Below are 18,179 nucleotides of genomic sequence, written 5' to 3' on the forward strand. Positions count from 1 at the left end.
CCTTGCTGTATTTTTTGTTAATGAAGACACAGTCTATCCCAACCACAGGCATAGATATATCTCCTTCCAAAATTTCCAGGCATTAACTACTGCATAATTTCTACCTTACCTGAAATACCAGAGCAAAACCAGCTGATTTTTGATGATGATGATGTTTTCTTCTGGGACATCATGGCACAAACTATACTGCCTGTACTCTCCGTTTAAAGCTTTACTTCACAGCAAGGATTCCATCCATGCCAGTGTTTTTAGAAATATTATGTTCTTACATTAATCTCCCTGGCTTTGAGGCAAGTTCACCTATGTGTATTCTCAACATGCATATTCAATCTTTTGTCAATAACTGCCTTCTCTTTCTACTGGTGTACTTGAGGTATTGGCCATGAAAGTCTAATGGGTAACTTCTGAGGGTTTGGGTGAGTGCTCAGCAAGCCTGGGCATGAATTTACAGTACCTTTGTTACTCCCAATTACTCCCCAAACGAGTATCATTATGAGGCTCATAATTTGGTAAAGGTAAATTTCAGCTATAGCCTTATGCCCAATATTTCCATTGCCAAGACATCTCTGGAGAGACAAAGAGGCAGGAAGAAGGAACTTAAAGGCCCAGGAACAGTGGAGTTTAGGCTGGATGCATTTCTGAATGATTTTTTGCCTTGTGTTCAAATCCATTGGGAGAGCTGAGGATGTCTCCTTGCACTTCATGTACCCCAGCAGGTTCTCAGGGGAGATGGAATGGAGCAGTCCGCATTCCCTGGCTCTGCATCACCCATGGAGCTTGAGCTCACCTGTGCAGAGCTGAAGAGGCTATTCCTCTCTCCTCACATTGCATCTGAGGTGGTCAGTTTGGTGTCCAAGGCTGTGCATCACTCCTGCCACATCTGAAGGGATCCAGCATCTGCTACTCAACAGGCACAAAGGATGCACTACCTGGATTGGCTGTGTTGTTACTGAAAGCATTCTTTCCTCACAGGAAAATGGAAATCCAGATTCAAGCTTTTACAGCAAAGTAAACAAGCCCAACCCTCAAATATTCTAAAAGAAATTTGCCTCATTGCAACCTCTCCACAGACCCTGCAAGTCACAAATACATATTCGTGGCTTACAAGGTTCCACAGATTCCCTTACTGCTAACAACAGACAGCACCCCTGCAGCTACATAACAGTGATGCCAATTTCCTCCACAGAAATGTTTTGTGCACAGATTTAAAGACACATCTATTGAAACAGGAGGAAGAGGCAAGGATACTATAGGCTGCTTCTGCCATTTGGGCAGGATGTTTTACAACAAAATTAGCTTTAAGCACACCTCCAAAAAAAAAAAACCTCCAAAAGGCAGTAGGCATTGAAAGGGCAAGGAGAAGTCCTGCAGCCCTGCACTGATGATGGGCAGGAGGCAGGCTCAGTGCCACAATCCCAGCACAAGAGAATGAGGTTTTCCATATGAAGCTGGTTGTCACACTGATCCCTCTGACTATGCCTTCAAACAATGAAAAAAGGACATTTTCATCAGATAATGACACAAGCCCGCTGGGATTAGTATCTGAAATAATGAAGAATGTCTTCCCTCCTCTCTTCAAAGTAATTGCAGTGAAGAGAGATCTTTTTCATGGTTTTTTTTCCTTCCTCCTTGTATTAACAGCACTGCTTGGCAAATACCTAAGGGACTTCTACCAGGGTGATGAACATTTTTAATGAGTGTGAATTTAGAAAGGTGCTGGAGGGTTTGACTCTAGGAAGACTGCTGACTCATACTTAGAACAGCTGGTTTCACATTGAGCTATTTGAGAAAAGTAATTTAAGCTTCTTCCTACAGCTTGTTGGGAAATACATATTTCCAAGAGCACTTCTGCTATTTTGTTGTGTAACTTACTGTTGAATGAGTAAAATAGCAATAATCATACTTTATGCTTGCATAGTGCCTGCTGTTTGAGGCTCTCAAAGGCTTACCAAAATGGGTATTTGTTTCCCTCATTCTACAAGTACCTCGCCCTAGGTGAAACCTGAAAAATCAGTGGGAGGCTCAGGTTAACACACGGAAATTGAACCACAGTAATTGCATGGTAAAGGCATTCAGTAAAAAGCTTTTGGTTAAGTTAATGTTTCTCCTTGTATTCTACTTTATAGTCCAATTTATGTTAGTAAATATTTTTTTTGTGCCTAAGGAAGTGTTTCTATCAAGTGTCAAAGCTGGGATTTTTTAACTAAATTAATTACATTGGCACAAATCCTTTGTACAAATGCAGATGTACCATTAAAAAGGTGCTTTAAGTAGGCATGCTAGAAACTATGAGAAAAGCAATTTAATCACCTTTATAATGATGCAACACACTGGGAAAAGCAAAGAAGGGCATATGTCAGATTGTACTTGAAAAATTAACCAAGACAATGCTGACATATAGAAAAGACTACAGCAGGCTTTTTATCAATTTGCTCAAACTCAATTTAAGCATCAGTCACACTTGGCACTGATTTGGGAAATTGTAACCATTTAACTGAATAGATTGTCAAGTTCATTTAATTAGTTTGGTGCAGTTTGTGAAGGCAGATGATCCTCAAACACTGGAAGTCTAGCCTGAGCATTCTGATCCTGCATGTCTTTTCTGATCTTCTGGGAGCACATTTGTGCCTGAGGCCCCTGGAGACAAGAGAGGCTGCTCTGTGTCACTGAACAGCCCTCAGCATATCTGCATGTGACTGTCACCAGAGAGTCACCAGAATGACTGTTCTAAGCTCTTCTTCCACTGGGAAAGAATCTCCTCCTCAGCATATTCATCGGCACTTATACACACATGGTGCTCAGCCTGGGAGCTCAGGATCACGACCATGGGCATTCTGAAATCCTGTGTTTGATTTTGCCTAGAAAGCCATGGGAATATACTGTCTTGGCCTGTGAACTAGAATATTTTAAAGAGAATTTTTATCCCTGTGTTATAAAACTCTAGGTCACGGCTTCATGCAGAGAAAACTTTGTAATTGGCTCCCCTTTTTGGTCCATAATTGGTTTTACTAGCTTTCTAGTCATGCTGAATTTGTATTAATGAATATCAATTTTAGAGTGAACTGATCAGATTATGAAAATATTTTACTCTGCTGCTTGCAGAAATTAAAATATTTAAGTAAGAGAGAAAGAAAAGGACACAGTTTTCTGTTTGTAATTTTCCTGCCTATTTTCCCCCTTTCTGGCAACTATATAGGCAAAACAGGTGAAGCAGCTAAAGATTATATTTCTGGCCACTTATTTACTAGGGAAGTTTGGGTCATATTTATGAAAATATTTACAATTACTCTACAAAGAAATAATTTTATAGCATTAGCTGTTGAGGTCACAGTTAATGATACATAGTTTGAGATTTTATCGAGATCAGTGAGAACTGGAGACCTGCACTTTCCTTTAACAAGGTGAAGATTGCATAAAGCACACCATAACTGCTAGTTTCTTCAATTCATCATACTTTAATCTGGCACCACTTGCTTCTAGTCTACAAACTCTCTTTACTCTGTCTGTAGCAGTTTCAAAAACAGCTGAGCTCAAGTAATTCCATGGTCCCTCTGAAAGCCTGGCCACATGAGGTGCTTCAAGAACATCCTTTTGCAAAGAACTCAACAGGTTGAGCATAACAAATTGTAGCAGCACTTTTCCCCCTTTTTGCTCCATCAATGCCCTCAAATCACCTCTGAGAAAACAAGATGCCATGCATTCAACTGCTGCCTTCCTTTTGCAGGAAACAGATAAACAGAGACTGATTCTTACATGCAGATGCTTAACATTTGAAGGAAGTAGTTCTTGGATGATTTAAAGTTAGTGTGTGGTGTATAAAACGTGACATGAAACAACTGAAACAACTAAGTAAATTTTTTTTTTTTTTTGCTGTGATACATACACATCAGATGAATTCCAGTATCTGATAACTCAAAGCTAGCATGCTGGTAATTATTTTTCATACCAAACCCAAAAAATTTGCACCAAATTGCTTCTGTTCTTAATTCCCAAGATGAGGTCTTCTTTCAGCATTAAATCATATTACCCTCCTCATTGGGCCAGCTCCAGTAGCTCAGAATATAATTTTAAATCTTTGGGTTTTACTGGAATTTTCTATGAGTCTCAGTCTCAGAAATTATACTGGAAAGTTTGAATAAAATTGGTTTAAGAACCCTAGTAACTTTTTCTCTTATTGTTAATTTCTAGTTCAATGGATCTCAATGAGTAAAAAAATCCTCAACTCCCCCCAAGTATATATTTCTGTTTCCAAATTCCAAGTTCTAGAAATTCAGCCAGTCTCCCTTTCCCTGTAAAATGCCATTATCAATTCCATGTCAGCCTAATTTCAGGTTTCTTTGCACTCATGGGAAGAGACATTCATCAATTTTATATTCTGAATTCCATTATCCAGAGAGGGTTTTGAGACAAGGAAGAAAAAGTTATATGTCCCTGCAATGTTTGCAGCACTGTGGCTGTGACCTTGCATTACCAGTCCTGTTTCCCTCTGCCTCACCTCACTCACTATCATTCCTACAGCTATCACCAGCTTGCTTGAGTTTCTTCAGTACTTTTAAAGGAAATTCTAGATGATCAGTACAGTGTGCAAAGGCTCAAAGCTTTCAGAGAAGACTTTCAAAATATTAATTCAGATACATTGCAATGCTTTTGGTCTCCATCCAAGTCCATCGAGGTTTCCATCTATGATGGCCAGTCACATATTCCCAGCTTACAAGAAAGAATTTAGGAGATTTAATTTGACATTCAGGAGTTTTAAATTGCTTTGTGCAAGTTCACTGACCAGAGGCTGCACGTTTCCAGCATTTTCTTTTCCACAAGGGGCAGAGTTAATGGTTCAAGAGTAATCTTAGAATAAACCCCATATTCTGACTGTTTAGTGTCAAGGCTTCATGTTCACTTAACATGTTGCTAATGAGATTGGAAAAGTATTAACAATAAAATTTGAACTCTACTTGCTGTTAATTGTTTCTCTCCCTTGCTATTTCCCAGGAAATGTATCACAAGACCAAGAAGACGTGATATGTTATACCTTACCTGTGGTGGTTAAAAATTAGAAATAAATAGAAAAAAATTAGAAAAAATTTTCTAATTGATTTGAAAGCAGGTATTCAGGGAAGAATTACAGGGCAGAGCACCTTGATGAGGAAAATTAGAAAAAAAACACAAAAAACCAAACCAACAGCAGAGTCCCTGGCACAGCAAAAATCTTTCATACAGAAAGATTTCCCGTAGACAGAAAGATTTTTCCCTCCCTGCATTTTCTATTCTAAAGAAAGACCTTCATGTCTGTAGTAATGATGCTGAAGGTCAGATATGATATCAGGCATCCCAGAGATAACGCACAGCAATGTATTTCCCTTCTGAAGGACTAATTATTGGCATATTCAGGGTGGGCCAATAAACAGGGAGGGAGCTTGAGGTTTTCTGACTGATTATTTACTTGGATATTATCTCAGATCTTTCCTGAGTGTGTGAGTTCAATGGGGACACTCACTTGTTCTCTCCTTGAACAGGAGTTCATGATATTCTATAATTAAGTCTGCAATTATGTTTTCATTTTAAATTAGATCCTGACATTTTTTTAACATTGATAGAAAGGTCTTGCCTGAATTTAAACATGCATGACATCTATATGGGAATAAGGGAAGATGGAAGAGAAGGATAACTTGTGGCTAAAATCTGATGTGGATTGGAATATCCAAGTTTGACATTACACTGTCTTCTGCAGTTGAGGACTTTGACCTTTTAGTTAAATCTTCTGTCTGTCTTTAGTAGGACCTCAGCATTGGGTTTGTTATGCATGTTTGACAGCAAAAGCAAACACATTCCTAGCACTGCAAGTCACTTGATGTACCTTTGTAAATTCCATTCTTGAAATGACTGAATGCTAGAGAGACTTCCCGGGGTTCACTTTGCTGTAGTGGGCACAAGAGTGCTGAAATGAGGACAAGGGACACCACTGGAGAGAGGATACATGGCAAACAGCTAGATGAAGGAAGGGACAATTGGAAGAGGATCTAGGAGAGGGGATAAAAACTGTTAAGAATTCTGGAGCAAAAGGGTCATGGAAAGCATACTTTATCCACATGGAACAGGTATAAAAATCTTTGGCAGATTTGTATGCTCACACATAAGGTAACTTGTACTCCCCAGCCTACAACCTCAGAAAGTCCAGAGACTCCAGAATCAGCTGATCAGCTCAATGTTTGTTTCCTAAATTCTAGAAACTTCCTTCCCTAGTATGAGTTTTCATCTAAGCATGCTGCCAATAATTTTGTTAGTCCAGATATAGAAATAGAGAGCACTGAGTTTTACTTCTGATTGTTTCACTTACTCCTTGATGAGCCTTCAGGTGCTTATGTAACTTTGCCCTGCCTGACACCCTGACAGAAAAACAAAATTCATGAAATATATCCACCTTTGTATATGACAAGGCTAATATAAATGTACATTATTGTCTCTGTATGGGGTGGTTTTCTTCTACAATTAAATCGATGTATCAGTTAGACTTCATAAGATTTGAATTCTTCTTTCATCTATCTGAGTAACTTTTTGAGCTTTTAATGTGTAGAGGAATAGGGAAGAATAAAAGAAAACCTAAGAGGATAAAGAAGAATGAAAAGTAGAGATGGACAAGGTTGTCTTTTTTCTCCTCTCTGCATAGCTATATTATTTTTTTAATTAGTGCAGATTTTTGAAAACAGCCTAGAGATCTTACAGCACTTGCTTTCTTTAAAAATAATGAAGAGGTGGCTCTTTCTGACCTGACTGGGGTTAAGACACAGGGATTTCAGTGCCCTGGGTTCTGCCTGTGGCTCTGCATTTCTACTTTCTCCCAACACTTTTATCTGCTTCAAGCAGTTGGTTTTCTAGGCAAGAGCTCTCAATTGCACAGGGCCCATCAGAGCACGGATGCTTCTCAGCAAGGGATTTTTCATGTCACTACAATAAAATAGAGATGAGTCATAACTCTGAGATGTGTGCATAAACTCCCTTGGCTGCCACACCATTACATAGTAGCTGGGTAGAAAACGGAATAACACATCCCTTTACTCATATCAAAAAACAATATTATGGAAAACTTCCTCTAGGAACAGATGAGACGCCTGCTTCAAATGAATGAACTCCCCCTGCTAGGCCAAAACAGACCAGGTGGCTGTGTCATTATGCTGACAGCCTGAATGCATTAGAAGTTCTCTCTTGACCCACATGCTCTTAATAAAAGGTTCTATTTCATTCCTCTGCACACACAGGCTTCTGTTGCAGTCTCCCTCGAGAGACTTCTGCTTACCTTCTGGAGCTTGGAAAACATTCCCCTGCCCTTTGCACACTGATCTGCTCTGGTGGACTTGTGGTCCTCATCAAGCTGCTCTGCCCTGTAATTCTTCCCTGAATGCCTGCTTTCAAATCAAGCCAAAAGGGGAAATGAATTCTGATTCCATCAGAGTTTCTGACATGTTGCATTAACCAGGCAGGACATGTGCAGAATATGGATGCTTTGGAAAGAAAGAGATGCTGGTATCAGGATAACTTTGCTTTCCACTTGATCTGTATAAACAGAGACAAGACTGAAAAAGAGAAGCATTTTGCCATTTAATGCCCAAGCAGGATAAGCTGCATCTTTTTCAATTGCTTAGGCACTATCATTGCAAGAGGGAACCTTATGAACTTCACACTGCTTTTCAGAGGAGAATTTCAGACCACTCAGCAAATACAGATTTGCTGCTACCACATCACATCAATTCTCTCTAAACTAGAAAGCAGCCTTTTCTAAGAAGGAATGGCATTACTAGTCTAGTAATAATATCTTCACCTTGGTATGGTGTCTTTTCCTCCAGTGGTACATCTGCTATTTGCATTTCCAGGTAGTTAAGCTGCATGCAGGGAAAAGACCAGAGTGACCTGAGATCTACTCCAGAGTATGGTAGCAACAGGTGAAGATATTTTGAATATTTTCTTCCATTTTTTTTAATTCCAGTAACACATAGTCTTTTCATGCTCAAGAAACAGAGGGAAATTCCATACTGAATATAATGACCCTTGGCAATGATTCCCAGATGGAAATTTCCTTTTGTTCCTATTCAATGATAGATTTTTGTTCCGTATTGTGAGACTGTATAAAGTAACCAATTCTATTTCTCAGAGCAACAGTACTATTTGTGTAACTATATAACCCATAGTCCTCAAGCAACAACATGTACTTCTGTATTATCTTGCTTGTTGCTGTAAGAGAGCTAGCTTTGTGTTTTGAGAAAAGAATAAAAATTAAAGCACAACTTAGCCAGCCTTTATGAAAAGCCACAGTGGTTGACTAAAGCCAAGAGTGAGCAGAAAAAGGGGCACTGGTTTTCTCCCTCTGAGCTAGTGCCAACCCTGCACATCCCAGGCATGATTTCAGAAAAGCCTAAAAAACCAGCAGGCACCAACCTCATGCCTATGGACCAGCTGTACTTACTCATTCAGGACAGGGACAATGGAGATCTGAACACTGTCACTTCAGATCCTCAACAGAAAGGATGTATGTGACCTGCTGTGAGCATGACAGCTGCATGTCACAACTCAGGTAATAAGCCTTCAACATACCCATGAAGCACAGCTAACTCTCCTCAATGTTTGTGCCCCTCTTCTTGACTATCAGCCGAATTTTACACATAATGCAAAGCAAAAGCAGCAGTTTTGTACCACACGAGTGATCTTGCACTCGTTCCAGACTGAGTCCAGCAAAACACTTCTCCTGGTACATTGCTTTAAAAATGTTTGTGACCTAGTGAAGGGAACTACTTGTACTGAAGTTTGAGGCAGCAGGAGAGTGCTTTGCTTTCTCATTCCCTGCACAGAACACCCACCAAAGTCATTAGGTGATACAAGTGAAGGGCTAATTGCAGTGCTTCAGTTTACAGCAATCCCCTGTGAGATGCAGTGCGTGCCTCTAAAAGTGTTGTTCCTTGCACTGAAGTATTTACCACGGTACTCACACATCAAGTGGGAAATAATGCAACTATGGAGGCAATAATGCAACTAGCGTGGGTGGTAACCAGCCAATTCTTTTTACACCTACAGCAAATTTTGTTCCAGAAGATCTTATTAATGCTATTATGGGAATTATGAAATTGTTATAATGGGAACTGCTAGACAATATTGTGTACTTGAAAACTTAAAATAGCAATGACTGCTCTAAATTTTCACTACATCTGCTTTTCCTCTTCAATTCAGCCTGCTGGGTCTCTATGGGCTCTCTAGTTTAATGGCTGTTCATCCCTTCATGTTAACAGAAAAACACAAACTACTGGATACGGGAGAGTATGTGTGTACCAGCAAGACGATTAGTCTGAATAAATGCAACAGCAGAGTTGCATGAGAAATGCCACAGTCAGTGGTAAGCACAAACTACAGCTTTGGGTGTAAAATACTGTAATTACAAGGGATGGAGAAAGCTCCACTGTTTTTATCCCCACAGAAATCAATGGTGGTGCAGACTTGTGCTCTTTGCTGGAGCAGGGGCAGTCTGATGAAAAAGCTTATTGATTTATCCAGCTGATGCTACTGAAGTGAATAATAGACTGGAAGAGAAAGGGCTTGTAAATGAGACTCATTCAATCCAGCATTTGCCAGGATATCTTTTACACGCAGCTATATAGAGATATATATTTACAAGTGAGTTTTTGTCAGAGCAACAGGGTAATGACTCCTGGCAGAGCGTCTGCCTACTAATTCTTTGACCTCAACTACACCCATGGTGTCAACCTTCAGGCTCTCACTAAAGACTGGCAGCAAGGAGGCAGCACCAGGGCACCTAGAAACAGGATTTTGCTATGGTGCAGGTAAGCAGCTGACCAACAGATCTCCCAGGAGGCTGTGGCCACAGAGAAAAGGCTTTTCACACCACATGTGCCATGCCAGACCCAGTGGCATGAAGCCACTGGAAAAGACTGTTGTGAATCTACAGGTGCCCAGGCTAAGAGAATTGTCAGTTCCAGGCCAGACTACCAAAGCTTCAAATAATGTGGAAAGAGGCATGTTGTTATAGGAATTAAAGGAATGCTGTGCATCTTCCTGGCTCAGCAGGCAGATTTTCTAAGAATTTAAATCCACACAAGCAAAAATGTAAATGTTCAGATTGATTTTGCATAAACTGAGAAAGATAAATAAATAAAAAGAGAGGGAAGGGGAGAGAAAAAGAGAGAGCAGCAGGCACATTGCCACAAAGTACAGCAAATCAATCTTCTCAGCAGTGATGGATCAGGGAGCAGGACTGGAAGTTTTACAGGTATATGAAACCCTGAGAGTATAAAGACACCATTAAAACACTGCCATTAAATTCCAGCACTGAAGGATTATCACGGCCCCTGGAGCTAAGCAGGTCATTATTGACTGCATATTTTTCATTACCATTTTTTATATACATATATATGAAGCAGAATAGGATTCACAACAGTTTCACCCTCTCTCCTGCTGAAGACCTCTGCTTTATACTCAGCATCCACTTTCACAAATAAAATGCAATATACCATCAACAGATAAATGAGATCCCTACAGGGCTTTTATTCTGCTGTACTATTATATCTACTTTTCCACAAGATTTCTGCTTAAATGGCTCTCTTTATGCACATACACAAAGATGACATACACCTGTCTAAATATTATCTGATAGTGAAGAGCTCTTCTGTGTGGGGAAATGCATCTTTTCCTCCTAATTTGCCATAATGACTTATTAACACTGCTGGAACTAGGGCTGCATTAGCTTTCCTACAATAAAAGTCACCAAGGTATTGTATAGTAACATGTAGCTGGATTTTTTTCCTTATCCTTAGAAATGAAAAGGAGAGGAGTTCTGAATGTTACCTTTCCAATTTCACCATAAAAACAAGTGTTTTGAGGGATTACAGCTTTATAGACCACTGACATTGACTAATAGCTTTTAACATGATGGAAATGCTTGAGTGAGCCTCATCGAGGGAGATGTTTGTAAATCTGGGAAACCTCAAAGTAAATGGTCATGCTGTGCCACAGGGCAGCTCAGAGATCACTACCAACATAGGAGCTATCCTATATAGCCCTTATTCAAAGAGCAGACCAATTCATTAGCTGGTAGTGTCACTTTCTGTCATCATGAATATTTCAGTCAAAAGTAACCTGCCTCAGAAAATAAGAACTCTTTACTCCTTTTTTTATGATAGAACTCAAAGCATTTTATGATCTGCACACAGAGGTGCTGGATGTGTTTAGCCACAGCTCTTTGGACAACAGAGAGCTGAGGCTTGACAGAGAATTACTGCAGAGAGATGGGATGAAGGAATAGGAAAGAGCTGTATGTGAGGATTCTGGCTCACTATTGAAATGTGAAAGGGAGTTTTGATGCACCAGCAGAGCAGAGAAGACCTCATTTTTGAGAAGGGATGAAATGTAGAGCTGAGTAATTGTTCATCAGTGTATGTCAGAATTACAGTTAGAAACCTGCTTTTCTTTGCCTCTCTCTCTATTAGTCAGAAAGGCAGGACCTCTGCTTGAATAGGCACAGGTGGAATAGACTTCAGTGCTAAAGCTGATCTTCATGAGGCTGCAGCATGCTGACAACCAGATAGGAAGTTTGCATCAGCACTGCATTGATGCAGTGTACCTCTTTCTACCACAGGTCGCCCGAAATTGAAAAAGGACCATAACGATTATAAATAGAAACACATGCACTCACAATTCCTGACAATAAGAAGTCAGAAACCATAGGGTCTACTATGTGATAAGAATGTGCTTGGTGTGCCATTGAGAGTTAGATATTTTCTTGTAGGTAGAGGCTCAGTAGGAGCACGAAGACATAGGCTTGGATTATCACTACTGCTACTTCTAGGACAGTTAGTAAGAAGAGAACTAGTAAAGTTAGGAGTGAAACTGCTGGTATTGTGGAGAATAGGGCTGTTGTGGCTGTAGAGATGAGTTGGATGAGAAGGGGGCCTGCTGTGAGGTTGGCTGTTAGGCGTACACCTGGTGCTAATGGGCAAATAAATTGGCTTGTTGTTTCAATTAGGATTAGGGCTGGGATTAGTGGGGTGGGGGTGCCTTCTGGCAGAAGGTGGCCTAGTGAGGTGGAGGGTTGGCCAAGTTTACTCTTTTGGAAATGCTGGATTTTCTCTAAACGCTCTATTTTTCCATTTGCAGCGCTTTAAGAGCCACTGCCAAGCTTCTCTGTGCCCATATAGAGAGGAGGGCTCTTTGGTGGGGAGGGCAGGCAGTAGAAGGCTCTGTTATGACTCTTTCTAATTCTTCACTGTTCCATATTCCAGGCAAGAGGAGTGGGGTATCCAGACTGCTTGAGAACTGGTCCTAACTCATTTCTCCTACAATAGTTTGTGAGTTTAGGTCATTGATGCTGATCTGCAGTTATTTCATGGTTTGCCACACACATCCCAGATCCTGCAGAGAGCACTTACCCTGCATGCAGAGCCCATCCGTGCAGTTCTTGGACTGCAGCACCAGCCCCTCACAGTCCTTGCCCCCGTTCTTGGGAGCTGGGGCCGTGCACTCTCTGCGGCGCCAGTGGGTGCACTCCGTGCCACACGTGGACCACTTGCTCCAGGATGTCCACTTGCCATCCACTGAGACAAGGAGAGGACACAACTAGTTAGGGGACACAACAGTGAGACCAAGGCAGAACAATGCACATATCAGCACAAGCCAGTCTGCAACTCCCAGCCCTTCCTGGCAAGGCAGAAGTATCATCAGCCTGCTCTTCTTCTGGCCTGCAAATGTACATTCACCCCCACATCTCCTTTCTCTCTGCCCCAGCCCCATGTCTGGTCTTTCCTCCCCTTTACATAAACATTTAACCAGTTTATCTGTGCTCAAAGTGCACAAGCAACAAGTCAGGAATCTGTGATTTAATTTTGTGGCAGGGGGGTGGCATTTCTAACACAGAGGTTAGACTTTTCCAGAAATTCTTCTTTAATAGGAGGATATTTAATGTTAAATATTCTCTATTAAAAGAAATCTCTAGAGGCACCAATTTATTTCACATGAGCAGAACCAGGAATGTGTTTAGCACCTTTCAAAATCCTGCAAATTATTTTCAAAAGCATTAAAATGAACAGCTGAAGAATAATATATAATTTTTTTTTCCAGTGAGAGAGCTGGATTACCAAACTTCAGAAGCTGAAGATGGCCTTACTGCCATTGATTTGAGTGGGTCAGTAGTAGGAGAGCACTGGACAGTAGGACAGATGTCAGAATTTTATCACAAGAAGTCACCAACTACATTTCATGTCCTGAAACAATTTTGTATTTTTCAGAAGCTTACGTTTAAATAACTTCCAAAAGTATGGATGCACATCTCTTTCCAATAAAAATGCCTTTGTATTTGATGATTATATATGTCAGGTAAACATCTGCCTCAAATTTAATATCCACATCCCAGATGCTTTACTTGCTGAGACAGCTGGACTGAACAGACATTGCAAATATATTTACATCACAGTTGCTTTCTATATTCAAATCCCAATTCTTTTCCAGAGCTTTCAACCTTTATCTCCTACATTTTGAAGCTCTGAATGCTCCCCAAATCTCCTGAATTGTAAGAGCTGAGACCACAGTGCAAGCAGGGTGCAAAAGAAGGGCTGGAACCTGTGCTGCTTGATATGATGTGCTCACTATTTTATCTGGTTATGCACTACATTAGAATATTAATTCCCTGAGATGCTGGATTTATTAATAATGAAAAGGAAGCTGTTGCAAGTGCTCTGAAATGACTGATGACAGACAAAGCATTTGTGTGTGCTGTTCGTACTGAACCTGGACACAGAGTGGTGCAAGTTATTTTCTGGACGCTCTGGCCCTCGCAGAAGGCGCCGCCGTTGAGCGGGGCAGGGTTGGTGCAGGTCCTCGTGCGCTTCTGGAAGCCTCTTCCGCAGCGGCTGTTGCACACAGACCACTCTGTCCAGGTGGACCAGCCTCCATTCACTGCAAAGCAGGAGAAAAAGAGCATGGTCACACAAACAGCCCAGCCTGGGCAGCCCCAGGGAGCTTCTGGTTCTGTGTCATGAGGCCTCGAACAGTGGCCACAAGACGTGGCATGAGAAACAGCACTGAACAGCACAAACCCATATCTCCAGCACGCCAAGTGCATGCCAGGAGTCACTGTACAAACTGAAGAAATGCTGATGCTGAATGAAAAACACCACTTGACAACTATTAGGGTTGGCAGGTGACCTGCCTTATCCTGAAAATGAACCTGACCCAGGCTTAAGCGCCTGGTGGAGTGTGTATGACCAAAATCCCTGCAGGTTCAGAGAGCTCAGGCAGCCAGAAGCCCATGCTCTGAAAGCTGCACTGTTTTCCAGAGGGAGATAACCTGTGCTCCCACTCATGCTCAGATGCACCCATCACCTATGCATGCTGAGAGACCCCCATGCTTTGATTAGATATCAAGAATTTTCTTTTCCTTTCTTTCAAGAAGGTGACTTCAGGATGCCAGGACTTCACTCACCCCTCTGTGGATATAGCAGGTGCATACATAAATGTCTCAGCACCTCCCTAAGCTGTTCAGAACGAGCTAATGCTAACTGCATTTCTTTCTGTTGGAATTTGGGAAGATATCTATCTCTGGGAAGTTATTTATACTGACTCTCCTTTTCATCCATCACAGTTTCTGGGATAGATGGAGGAATGGAGAAGGAGTTGTGCTCTTCTACATAATATTGTGATTGTCAGGTATGGGTAATAACACATTAATTGCTCCGATTCTCTAAACCCAAATGTTTGTGATATGGCACAACCCTTAAGCTGCTCTGGCAGCAAAACCCATAAAAACGCCTGCTCCCTACACGTCTCTTGAATACACTTTTGAAAAAAATTCTTTATATGTGTGAGGAAGGGTTATAGTACGCCTACATCTTTATGTTTCTGCATTCATCTCAGTTACAAAACATGGTCCATCCCGCAATACCAAAAGCACTGCTAATCAACTCAATTCAGTCAGTTTTCTATAAAAACTGAAGTAAAAAGCCCTCATTGTAACTTCAGAGAAGCAACTGCTTACAATTAAATCAAACTGCTACCCTGAATATGAAATGAATATTAGGGATAATCATAGGGATTTTTTCCTACTTGTCTATCCTATAATTAAGCTGATTGTAAGAAACACCAGTTCAGTCAGCTGGCACATAATCAGAGCAGGTTTTGTTCTGGTGGATGCCCCCACCTGGAATGCATTTGGGAAAGTAAGTCTGCAGGGGCAAAGGCTTGGACTGGTGAGGCAGAGCTGCAGCACAACACAGGCTGGAAGAGACCCTGGGAGGGAATCCCATCCTTTCCCAGCCAAAGCATGGCCTGCCTCAGTCATATCAGGACTGTGGATGCTGACACAGAATAATGCTATCCCAAGCTTTATATTCTCCTGATGTTTAGTTTTAAGCTGGGCTGTGTGCCTACGAACTGCAGTCCCAGAATGGTGTCAGGGTATGTTTTGGAAGTAGGCACCAAAAATTAAGCTTATTTAAAGAGCTATAAGAAGATGGTGGATTCTAATTAGCTCTGACACTCTTACCAGTCACTGGAATCACAAACTCTCTACCAGTTTCACTCTTATTTCGGAAAATGGTCACTAAGAACACAAACTGTGTTGGTAATAAGCCATGTCTTGGACACTCCTGCTGGAGGATGTGCCCTGGTGGCTCCTTGCTGTTTGCAGCCAGTGTGTGTTACAGCAAGGAGAACAGCCCCCTTCTCTCCCTGTTTGTGCAGGGGGATCTTCCTTCTTTAACACCATTGCCTGTCACCAATAAGACAAGTCATCAGGCTCCTGAGGGATTTCAGAGTGCCCCTGACTGCAGTCCCCATGTGTGGCTGCATGTCCCCAGGCAGCACAGGCAGCCCAGCCGCACAAGGGCATTGTGCACCCCCCTCCTGCCCCACCTCCTGCTCTGCGTGTGTGTCCATCCACCTGCAACAGTACAAGGCATCACCTACCATAGACTATCACAGTGGCTGTGGTGCTTTTCCTTTTGGCCACGATGTTTTTTGCAACACAGGTGTAGTTGGCAGTGTCAGAAAGCCGGGCTTGCTTGATGATCAGGTTGTGATCAATGGTGATGTAGAAGTTTCGGTCTTCCACAGGATCAATCACCTCTTCATTCTTCAGCCACTCCACCTTGGGGTTTCAAAGGGCCAGAGGGGAGGCAGTGAGTCAGCAAGTCACACCAATATGGACAGACACTGTATCTGTGATTGCGTTGCTCATCCCAGAAAACACTACAAGCCAAGGCAGGTCACAAAGGACTCACCTGATGAACATCACCAACTGAAACAAAACATCAGGGCAGAAAAGCAGGAGAACACTCTTCATGCCTACCCTTTCCTTCCAGCCCACTTTCATCCCACCCACTCAACAGCTGTCTTGCCTTGCCTTGAAAACATCAATGCATTTTCAAAGGCTGCCAGGTACTGTACAGGGAAAAGCTGGTCTGTGCTTTCAGAGTCAGAAACAAGGCAAAAAGAAAGGGTGATATCTTAGGAACGTAACTGTAAACAGAAAATTCTCCTACAACAGCAGAAACCCTAAATCGGCACAGATCTCACCCACTGTTTTCCATATCTTGCCTAATCAGGTAGTTAGTAATGCAGTAACCTTGTAGGTACCTGACCTGGGTCTAACACCATGGGAGTCTATCCTGGAGTGGGTAGCACTAACAAATCATAAACCCCAATATTTTTAAGTGCATTTGCACTCACATGCACATTGTCTGGCTTCAATGAGAATGAAACAAAATAGTCAGTTACCAAGGAAATAGGAAATCACAAGGACATCAGTGCTTATTTTTCCTCTTTATTTGTGTAAGCTATATTTTACTTTAATAAAGCATGATTTCCTTGGTTGCACAGAAAAATATTTTTAATATGAGGTTTTTAATCTAGACAATATTCTCTTTATTGCCTTCCTTAGAAAACACCCTATTATATCCCAGCTGACTGCTGTGAGCCACTTTAATATAATTTGGCTGCAAATCTAGTAGCTCGTTTTCATTTGAACTGAGTGTGCTGAAGGACAGAACTGGGGCCCTGGATGGATCGTAGCTGGACCTTCACGTCACTGGATCCCTTCAGCCTGTGCCCAGGATTTAATTAAAGGAAGAAAAACATAACCACCATCAACCCACTGGACTCATGAGGTGCTAGCAGCCAAGTCCTTCTCTCACAAGCCCCACTTTTTAAAATACATTTGAGGAACTATCCAAGCATTGACATACCCCAAAAACCACCTGAGACAGTTGTACAGACTGCTCCAAACCATGGTGAGAAAAAACAACTATTCCTCCTGGTGTTCAACACAGAGGGCTCAATTCACCCCCAGACAAAGACAGTCAATGCTGCAAGAGCAGTGCTGGCAGGTGTGGCTTGGATTACAGGTGCCCACCACTCACTCCCCACCTTTAGCCCTGCCTTAAGCAGCTCAAGCTCCAGCTCCCCTACTCCAGTTTGGGTGGATGCATTTCAGGTATGAGCTGCTTCCAGAGATTTACACCTTTAGTGAATGTAGAGCCACTGCTGCAAGGAAGGCTTGATTTAAACCCCTCTTTCACAGCACATCACTGTGGGATGTGGCAGCCTCCCAGCTGTTGATACTGCGGAGCTGGAAGACAGTGGTGCAACAAGGGCTCTGGAAATGGATACCTGTGTCTGCAAGGAACAGGGGAGGAAGAAAAAGACATAAAACTTCGGAGGCTGTATTTCTGTCACTATCACAATCATGTTTCACTGTGTAAGATACATGCTCTTAGTCAATAATCTGTTTTTCCTTGACAGAATGACTAAACTTGTTTTTTCCGCCTTTCTTGAATCCTAATAGGTTTCAGGTGTAATCAAGACAGACAGATTCCTGTTCAGTCAATGGCAATATTTAGCTCCTTTCTCACCTGCAGGCCAAGTCTGCATGAATTCTAGACTGCAAAACAAGCCAGGAGCTCATCTCCATCAGTGGTATGCTGCCATTTAACTGCTGCCTCTCACACAAAACCCAGGTATTTCTTTGGTTTTAATGTCACTGTTTCTTTCTGGGATGGTTATGCCAGGGCTGTAAAAGATGTTACACACACTACCAGAGCTGTGTATATCCCACTTTCAAATCTGCCTGTACTCTTCCTCTGCTTTGCATACTGAGGACACCAGGACATCAGTAAGGACAGGACTACAGTTTACAT

At 41.8% G+C, this 18,179-nt stretch overlaps 1 protein-coding gene across 2 annotated transcripts in view; it reads right to left on the reverse strand.

The window, feature by feature from the left end:
- Nucleotides 1–18,179, reverse strand: part of UNC5C (unc-5 netrin receptor C) — a 243,902-nt gene that overhangs the window by 30,006 nt on the left and 195,717 nt on the right. For both annotated transcript variants that reach the window (XM_026791990.2, XM_005484617.4), the window contains exons 5-7: nucleotides 15,952–16,132; nucleotides 13,777–13,944; nucleotides 12,423–12,587 (exon numbers count right to left, since the gene is read on the reverse strand). In XM_026791990.2, coding sequence (XP_026647791.2) covers nucleotides 12,423–12,587; nucleotides 13,777–13,944; nucleotides 15,952–16,132 — 514 coding nt within the window. The remainder of the gene's footprint in view (nucleotides 1–12,422; nucleotides 12,588–13,776; nucleotides 13,945–15,951; nucleotides 16,133–18,179) is intronic.

Source organism: Zonotrichia albicollis, chromosome 5 (genome assembly GCF_047830755.1).
Source record: "Zonotrichia albicollis isolate bZonAlb1 chromosome 5, bZonAlb1.hap1, whole genome shotgun sequence".
Taxonomy (NCBI): Eukaryota; Metazoa; Chordata; class Aves; order Passeriformes; family Passerellidae; genus Zonotrichia; species Zonotrichia albicollis.